Consider the following 9,959-nt stretch of genomic DNA (forward strand, 5'->3'; position numbering starts at 1 on the left):
GATTAGGCAATGAATTACTGAGCTCCAACTCCTATCCGTTTTCAGCAGCTTTGAAAAAATTATGTCGGTAGGCTTATGATAAATAAATGGACAAATAAGTAGTTTGAGTTTTATTGTGGCCCTGCACTTTGAAGTATGGATAAGAGTGGGCTTCTCATGTACTGTAATAATTAAATTATATTGACGAACATGCTAGACCTGAAGCTTTGGAGAGAGAAAGTGAGAATCCAAGGTGATTTTCCTATTACTCTTTTGTCTCTTTTCTGCCTTTTCTGCTTATCTGATCACCATTTGGTCACAACTTTCTCAAAGCTTTCGGGCATGCCCTTCACATACCATACTGATGCAACCACCTTCTTTTTGGTCCTCCGTCCTTAAAGAACACGACTTTTTGCCACAAAGAAAGGTATCACTTTCCTTGGAAACCCCACCTGGTCCTTCTCCTTCGTTCACATCCTCCAAGTTTGTGAATTGTGAGATGCTGAACATCAAACATCACGTATTTCCTTTTTCTTGGGTGGTGGAAAATATAGGCTAAAACTTGCCAAGAAAATCGATATGGTTACATAGGCCAAGAAGGTCCTTCCCACATAGGTTTGGATGCTAAAAATGGAGCAGACACTAGAAAGTGTTATCTAGATTTTTATGTTGCGAACTTCCAATCATGTTTTTGATTTTGATGATAATGATGTAGCAGTAAGTCAATTAAGTGTGTTTTCATTGTGTCTTATTCATCAATTAAAGTACAACTTTATACCTTTATAGCTATGTACAGGGTTAGATCTGTTTTTTTGTAATATAAAGAAGGATTTTTCTTGATTCTCAAAAAAAAAAAAAAAAAAAAAGGATTTTTCTTTGGCCTTAGATAATTAGGTAAACGCCAATTAAATACATGATTAATGAAGAAAAAAAAACTTTGAAATGACATCATTCAATACAAATAATCTAAATTTATTTTTTATGTTACGTGCGATGGGTCACTAACATCATATATTACACTTTCTCAAAAAAAAAAAAAAAAAAACATCATATATTATATACCATATAATTAAATTTGGGTACTAAAGTTGTGATTGACTAAGAGTTTTGTAACTCAATTGGTTGACATATTTTAGTATTTCTAAATAAGAAATCCGATGTTCGAATTCTTCCACCCCAATTATTGAATTATAAAAAAATAATTTAAAAAATAATAATAATGTAATATCTTATTGCTATATTACAACTAGGCGTTTTAATAGTTTGTAAGATTTTATGATCCTTGAGTTGATTTTATTATACTATTTTAAAGACCCTTTCTATCTTAGGTAGAATTTTATGATATAGTTTTAAAGGTCTTTTCTATCTTAGGTAGGATTGTGAAATTAACTGCCATGGTCATCAATGTTTAAAAAATCCTACAAAAGTTTCATAAAAAAAAAAAGTAAAAAAAAAAAATCCTATAAAAAACAGTACTATTGCATATCGAAATGCTATATAATTATTATAATCAATGGCAAAGTCACTTAATTTTTCTTGGAGTTAAATAAGTTTACAATCTTAACATATGTGCTCCTATTTAAGGAGAGAGAAACCATACATTAGGGGGAAAAACTTTGAACTCGAAGTAATTTGGAGTTTGGATCTTAGTAAATTTTGAATGGGAGATCTTATTGAAAGGAAATAGATTAAGCAAACTAGGCAAAAATGTGCATACAATTCATGTAGAAGTCAAATTAAAAGGTAAAAATAAAGTTCAAAATTTCAAGATGATGCCATCTAAGTTGTTGGTAAGTTCTATTCCTACTGGTTTGAACTTAGAATTTCTCTTCCCTAATATACTTTCAAAATGCTGCCAACTAAGTTTTAGGCAAGTGATTAAATTTTTTAATAATATTTAAGTATCCGTGAGGTATGACTTGTGAGCTGTCTATTTAATAATAATAATTAGTTAATTACCCTAGTGATTGCAATCGTAGGAAATTTTAAAAAAAAAAAAAAAAAAAAAATTGATTGATGAGATCCTGTTTCTTCAAGTTTTGCTCTACGACAAAGCATTAAAAAAACTGAAACGTGACTAACATTATCTCAGTTATTAAGGATTGATTAAAGAAAGAAATACTAACAGGTAACTGTTCAAACTCCTAATTATATAGTATTTTTATAACAGTATTTCACAATTTGCTACCGAGCAAGTGGGTCAAATTTTAATATTTATAAGAAACTATATCAAAGATTTGTTACATATAAATGTTTATGGAGTGTGAGGGGTAAGGATCGGAATTCAAGTCTCCAGAAGGAAGTTTCAGATACATATACATTTAAATTAGATTATAGTAGAATTTCTACTTTGTATATATAAATATATATATGTATATATATAAAGATTTATTGCGTTAATTTAATTTTATATATAATTGCAGTTCTGGATTTATTCTTCTTCTTTATTTGTTTGTTTATTTACTTATTTTCCTTTCTCCATAGCTTTCCCGTTTGTTCCATAAATTTGATAAGTTGGTCCACATGAATGAGAGCTAGGACCAGACCGTGAAACTTTGGTTACAAAATATAATATTATCATTGCCAACTGCCAATGATGGTAAAATTTACAATAAGTTCAAATGAAATACAATTTTTCATCATTGTTCTTAAAAAAAATTATATTCGTTGAAGTGACATATTATAATCATTGATAAATAAAAGTAGTATCAATTAATGATAAATTTATATAGAAATAATATTGCACTAATCACAAATTATATGAAATAAGTCATAAAAAAATTTTCCTGCCCTAAATTCTATAAGGATGTTGCCTCAAATCTTAGAGTTTGCAATTTAAATTAATATCTTTGAGAGTTCTTAAGATTATATCAATTATTTTGAAATTAGTAAGTTAAATTTTATTAAAATAGATGTCAAAATAGTGATTGATAAATATTGTTGACTTTGTGAAAACTACTCCATAAATTATAAAATGAATTGATATAATTTTAAGAACTATATAATAAAATTATCCTAAGAACTTTAGAATATGAAAGGAAAAAATTATAAATATAACGGTATAATATTTTAAAATAAGAATATTTAATAAGAAAGAACATGGTAGCATGTAAATATGCACACCTTGCTTTTATGAGGGGGACACCAGCCGCCCAAATAATATATTTAAAATTGCGAAAGCCCTCCAAAATTACCCCAGTTTTCCCTTTACACTACAACCCCCAACCCCCTTGTATTGTTGTATTACAAATTTAACAATTAAACTACTACAGTCTTCAATTTGCAAAATTGCTTTTGAAACAAGAGGGAAAAATAAAAAAGGGAGGGTAACCTACTATAAGAAATAAAATTTCCCAATTGTTTTTAATGGTGATTTCCCCCCCTAATATAAAGTGAAATTGTAATTTTCAACTTTTATATAAAGATCAAAGGTGTGAAATACCAAAAAAAGAAAGCAATAATTTATTTTTTTAAGAAAAAAAGATGGAAGGGAGAAGATATGTTTCCCACTTGTTATTTTCTAAGAAATGCCAGCAGCTAGAAAATGACTCTTCTAAATGCAATTGCAAAAGAAGTTTTTGGAATATAATAAAAAGCTTGACTCTAATTAGGGAGGAAAAATGAAACCATTGTGCAACTTAATTTTCATATATAGTGTGTCTGTGTGTGTATCACGTTGTTAAAATATTCGTCTATCATATTTTTCTTAGTCATGAAGGAAAAGATTATTGTCTACAGCGTCTCTTATAAAAATAAATGGGGTTCGTATCAATTTCTTCACAATGAAGGTGCACATTTAGTGATTAGAAAGAAAAAGAAAAACTGTTTTAATAATGACGAGTAGAAATTAAATATGTATTGTTTTCAATTATGTCGAAAGCATCTTAGAAATAGAAATAGATATATTTTTCTCTAATATAAAAAAGGCCACCTTTAAAAAATGTTAAAACATAGCTTTCTAGCATTTTAACCTATTAATTACAAAAAGAAAATGAAATGATCTCAGCAATGACATTTTAGTTTTTAATTCCAAATTGACTTTAATTTAGATCTGAAGATTCATCTTTAGTTAGATTTGCAAACAAGCCCTATTCTCACGTAATAGTAACTTCGAAATTAAAAATGAAAAAGACCCTAAAAAAAATGGTTGTCACGACCTTTTTGAAATATCATTTATAGTCCGTTTGAATTGAGGAGGAGGAGGAGAGAGGGAGAATAGAGTAGATTTAGCATAAAATTAGCTTATTTTTAGTCAACTCTACTGTACTCATCTCCACTCCCACTCTTTCCCCCCTCTATCCAAACAAGCCATTAATTAAACAAATTTCAGAGGTTCTAGTGTGGGATATTTCTAAAACAATCTCTTTGTCTTTTTTTCTAAATACAGATTTTTTTAAAATACAGATAAATAGTCCTATATGATATATATGTGAATTAACATGAACTAATAGTATTTGTATCAGTATTAAGGTTCAACGAATCAACGGTAACAAAAACCAAAATTGATGTGGAAAGTATGTTCGGCAAAATGTTTTTGGAAATAATTTTTATTTAAAATTCTCCTTAAAAGAAAATGCTAAAGTTATAAACTATTTTACAACATCATGTGATGATAACATATATAATCATTCTACCATTCTTGAAAACTCAAGCCATTAATAATAGATTATGCCAATAAAAATATGAAAATCCTCCAAAACAAAATTCATATTCATCTTCAAGATAAGTTGTCATCCACCAAAATTTTCACCATCCAACTTATTTTTATTTACTTTTAAGATATTAACCCCTAACAGATAAATGTCATTATGGTCACCTAAATATAGAGTTTTCTTTACAAATTTATGTCCCTAACTTTTTTTTAATATTTAATTATTTATATCAGTTATAGTAAAAAAATAAAAATGATTAGAAATGCACATAAAATGTGTGAATAATATTTATGTATATGGTAGAAGGGTGAATCTAATTAACAATTCCTATAAAAAAAAAAATAGATATAACACATACTAAATATCTAGATATACCAAAAACATGGTAACTTTCCTTTAAATAAAAAACTTTCTAAAGAAAAACGTATATGATATTTCAAGATATTTTCAATTCTCACTCGGCAACTATCAATTAATAATAATAAAAATAAAATAAAATAAACCTTGAAATAAACACTTTGTCACATTATAAATTTGGTCATAAGCAGTTAAACCCATGCTTCAGTTACCCTGTGGGACCTGTTTCTCTGTGTCTTGGATTCTGTAACATACGCGCAGAGAGAGAGAGAGAGAGAGAGAGAGAAGAGCAGAGCAGAGAAGAAAACGCCACCCAACCAGAAAAATAGAAAGAAGCTATAGCATAGCATATCAACAGAAACAGTTGCTTGCTTGCACGATCTCTTTAAGCAAATCCCAAAAATATATATAATAGTAGTATTTCTTTATTATAGATAAAGCAAAAAAGAAAAGAAAAGAGGGTGGCTTTTCTCTCTTACGATCGTTCCCTTTCAGTTTCAGGTAGGCCTTATTTGCGTTCATTCATATATTTTCGGTTTTGCTTTTTCTTCGCTTTCTTGTTGAAGCAGCCTTTTTAGCTGAGGCAACCTATAAAAGAAGTATCTTCTGTATTGTGTATATCTGTTTTTGTACGTGTTTTCAGGGTCAGGCTCTGCCTTCTCTGCCCCACTTATAAAGCCTTTTATTTATTTATAGAATTTCATGTGTTTTGTTTCTTTTCGTCCTTTACACACATGGGTTCGCTGAAAGTTGAGATTTTGATGGTGGGTTTGGGTGTACATAAAGCTTTGACAAGGCACCACCGCTTCTGCACTATTGGTTTCGTGTTGTGGGTGCGTTTTCTTGACAATCTGGTCTTTCTTTCTCCCTCTCTCTCTCTGTGGGGTTTTTGGAATTGGGTTTTGCTTGTAGAATGGTTCTTTTTTGTCTTCTCTGAAGGATATACTTAGCTTTGACTCTTGCTATGAACAGCTGTTTTATGTTCTTTTTTTAATGATATTGTGATGTGGGTTGTGATCACTTTCTGATTTCTGGAGATGGGTTTGAAGAAAAATCATATTTTGGTAATTGATTTGTGTTGGTCTGGGTGTGATATCGTTGGTGTAGCACAGTTCTCATTGATAGGTATTTGTTAAATTTAACACCGACTTCTTTGCTCCCTAGAATGCAACCAAAGATGCATATATATTTTTTGTTTCCCCTAAGATGAATGTTTCAATTTCTGTTGTTTTTTCCCTGATATTTGTTAAAAGAAATGAATCTTTTGATGTTCATTTCACTGAGAATTCAATTCAATTATTTAGGAAGAATTGCCTTTCATTAAACCAATGGAGTTTGTGGAACTATTTGTAATGTGTTATACTGTAGGGGACTTGAAAATTGCAGAATTATGATGGATCCAACATTTTATTAGTGGGTTATATTGTTATATGGGACTGATTGATATTTGAGGTGTTCGTTTTGATACTTGAGTTGTTCTTGATTTTTAATGATTTTTTCTGCGGTTGTTAAAGGATCCCATTTGTCTATCTCTTCTGTTTAATATTACTTTCCGCTTACTCATTTGTTTCTACATTCAAATACTTGATCTTTTTTTGATACGCTACATGTAAATACTTGATCATACAAGAATTAAGTGTCTATTGTGCTCTTCTTTGGTCCAAAGAGACTGGGCAGAAAAAAAAAATGAAATTGAAAGAGAAAACGATGTAAATTTCCTTTGATATCTACTTTTAAGATTTAATGTGCCAGAGGTGTTTGATTTTTTCCATTGATATTGCCAACTAGAATATTTAATTCAGAAGTGAGATACAAGAAGTATTTATTATTATTAGTGTTCTGGGAAAATTTTCAGCCATAATATAGAATTGGTTTTGAATGCTTACAGCTTTCTTATTCTTCTTCTCCTTCTTCTTCTTTTGGAAGCTCATAATTTTATTACCTTTTTCATTTGGTATCTAATCTCCTCAAAATTTAAAACACAATATTTGTTTTAATTTATAAGATGACTTCATAGATGTAATGTTATCTTTTATTCTTGTTTTCAGGTTAAAGATCTTGTGGAAATATTTCCTGCTTGGAGTTGTCTATAATTCAAAATTTTGACTAGATCTTGGTATGTATATTCTATTTTAATGCAACATATATATACTTTTCTTCTTTGACCACAATCATATCCTGTTCAATTAGCTTAGTTGATTTTTCTTCATGTATTATTCCTTTGCCTTAATATAATATACTTTCTGTTGGCTATCAGGGTTTTCTCTTGTGAGTTTTGTTCTGTATATCTCTTTCCTACCTGATGGCTGAGGAGAATGTCAATTTACCAGCGACCCCAGAGACAATTAAGCCAAATGGGAATAGTTTGAGAGGAAACTCTACGGGAAAAGCAAGCTCTTTAAACAGTGGAGAAATTGTTCCTCATTATCTCAGGGTGTCTACTGGTTCCTGTCATGATTTTTGTAAATATGGGAGGAAACATGCATTTGAAGGAAAGGCAAGATGTCCTATACTGAAAAAAGTTGTAAAAAAACCACCTGACAGCGAAAACCCATTAGTGAGAGTGGATCTGCCAGAGATGAAGAAGATGACAGTGGTCAGGCTCGAGCCTTCACCTGACTCCAAAACCCATTTATCTGATGTTCCTCAGACCATTAAACAGAAAGTGTCAACAAAATCACCTGGCAGCAAAAATCCTGGAGAAAGTAAATTTCTGACAGAGAGGAAGAAGATGTCAGGGGTCAAGTTTAAATCTTCCCCTTATTCAAACACACATAAATCTAATACCCAAAAACCCATGAAGGCAGAAGTGTCATCGTCTCCCAAAAAGGTGGAAGCTTCTTCGAGAAAAGGTTCATCAAAAGCTAAAGATTTAAACTTGTCCGCAAAACATGCTACCCCTTTGAAGCCAAAATCTGTGGCAGTGAAACCAATGTCTTCTCCTAATTCCTCAGGAGGTATAAGTGGCCTAAGAAAGAGTGATGTCAAGATTGGCAAGATGACGGGGACCTTAAAAGTAGCTGTAAAGAAAGCCCTGGCTTCCCCACAAGCCTCGTTGTCATCGAATTCTTCTGTCAATAGAGTAGCTGTAAAGAAAGCCCTTGCCTCCCCACAAGCCTCATTGTCATCAAATTCTTCTGTCAATAGAGTAGCTGTAAAGAAAGGCCTGGCTTCCACACGAGCCTCATTGTCATCAAATTCTTCTGTCAATAGAGTTGCAAATTCAAATGAAAGAAAGCTCAGGAACAAGAAAGTTGTGTCTCCCCTTATGAATCAGAACAAGATTAGAAAAGCTGAACCTAAGCAACCCAACAATGAAGAGGTCCCAGAGAAAACCTTGTATGTCATCAAGGTGGAAACTGAGAACAAACCTTTGAAATCTGCTCAAAATGAAAGAATTGCAATTGAACTGTCACATGCTCTATCATCATCACTGAAGTCTACATCCCTCCCAAATATTCTGTCTTCTTCAACCCATGAAGAAGAATATCAAGAGGAGTCTGAATATACAATGAGTGAAGCAGAAGATGACTCACCCTTGGAAAATAGTGAACTTGAGGATACTGAAGAAGCAGACACCTTGGAAGAGGGATACAAAGGGAGGCCCAGAAAGGCTGGGATGGTTTTTTCTGAAGATAAAAATTCCCAACCTTCAAAATTGAAGTTCAGGCAGGGGAAGGTGGTTGATATTCAGTCTGCAAATAACAGTCCAAGGAGGCTCAAATTTAGGCAAGGTAGAATGTTGGGGGAGAACCAAATTGTCAAGGCCAATGCCCGAAGGAGAGGCTTTAAAAGGACAGGTAGAGGTGATGGTGACACAAAGAGTATGGAAGCTGATCCACCAAAAGTTGTTTTGAGGCATCAAGATATGCAGGGGAAGAAAGATGCTCAGGGTTTGTTTAATAATGTAATAGAAGAAACGGCAAGTAAACTTGTTGAAGCCCGGAAGAGCAAGGTTAAGGCCTTGGTTGGTGCTTTTGAAACTGTGATCTCCCTCCAAGAGAAAAAACCTGCAAACGTTGTTGCTTAAGTTTTAGAGAAAGAAAAAAAAAATTTAACATTCTGTAACTTCGTTGTTTTGTAAAGGAATGATAGGAAAATAAATCTAAGCTTGTAATGGAGAAGTGAATTAACAAGCTTATGAAGCTGCAGCAGCATAATAGTAGATTGCTACAATTGACATTACAGGCCTGGGTGTAGAGTTTAGTGGAGAGTGTGGTGTGTACTGATCTTAACATGCTTCATATACATGTTTCTGAAGGGTATGCTGCTTCTTGCTTTCCTTTTGAATTTCATACCTTGTGTGATTGATTTGTATCTTGTGAATAAATCCAGCATATCCTTGACTTCATGTACTTTACTCTTTGAGTGGGAGAAAAAAAAACTATACAATTGTTCATCATTTAGTTGTATCTTTTTCCTTTTTGTTTAAGAATTGATTGTATATGTGCGTTTCTTAGACTTTTTCTTTTCCTTCTTCGAATATGATGAATGGCAGTATTTTAATGTTATTTAATTTGTTCAAGATTGCTTTGTTTTGGTTGGTCATTTCCATTTGTTTGGCAATGGTCTGAATTTGTTCAGGCAGCATAGTTTTTGCATATTTGGTGTCACCTGATGTCAAGGATGCTCTGGGTGAGATGTTGTACTTTCTTGTTCTTGTTCTTCTTTTAATTGGTAAGTTACGCACTTAGCAGATCTTGAACCCATGACCTCATCCTCTACCTTACTTTTACAAAGAGAAGAGGTGACATTTGACATGGTAGAGCTCATTGGCACTAGGTTTCCAGGCATGGGGATGCCTTATATATGGGGAAACTTTTCTTGTTCACAATTACCATTTGTTTAACAAAAAAGAAATTCATTTCGTACCCATCAGAAAAGGTACAATAAGAAAATGAAAATGCTATTATTGGAAACCTTGTTATTGGACGAGTAAGTGGAAATGATCTCAAGCAGATTCATCTCCAG

At 32.0% G+C, this 9,959-nt stretch overlaps 1 protein-coding gene across 4 annotated transcripts; it reads left to right on the plus strand.

Moving 5' to 3' along the window:
• Positions 1–5,184: 5,184 nt before the first annotated feature.
• On the plus strand, positions 5,185–9,400 carry LOC115975574. Of its 4 annotated transcripts, XM_031096411.1 has the most exons (4): positions 5,185–5,489; positions 5,685–5,821; positions 7,037–7,104; positions 7,246–9,400. In XM_031096411.1, the coding sequence occupies exon 4, from the start codon at positions 7,291–7,293 to the stop codon at positions 9,016–9,018; it is 1,728 nt and encodes a 575-aa protein (XP_030952271.1). In that variant the 5' UTR covers positions 5,185–5,489; positions 5,685–5,821; positions 7,037–7,104; positions 7,246–7,290; the 3' UTR covers positions 9,019–9,400. The 4 variants fall into 4 exon arrangements, with proteins under 4 accessions (XP_030952271.1, XP_030952272.1, XP_030952268.1 ...); XM_031096412.1 differs by lacking the exon at positions 5,685–5,821; XM_031096408.1 differs by lacking the exon at positions 5,185–5,489 and having other exon boundaries at positions 5,526–5,821.
• Positions 9,401–9,959: the final 559 nt, after the last annotated feature.

This window comes from Quercus lobata, chromosome 2 (genome assembly GCF_001633185.2).
Source record: "Quercus lobata isolate SW786 chromosome 2, ValleyOak3.0 Primary Assembly, whole genome shotgun sequence".
Taxonomy (NCBI): domain Eukaryota; kingdom Viridiplantae; phylum Streptophyta; class Magnoliopsida; order Fagales; family Fagaceae; genus Quercus; species Quercus lobata.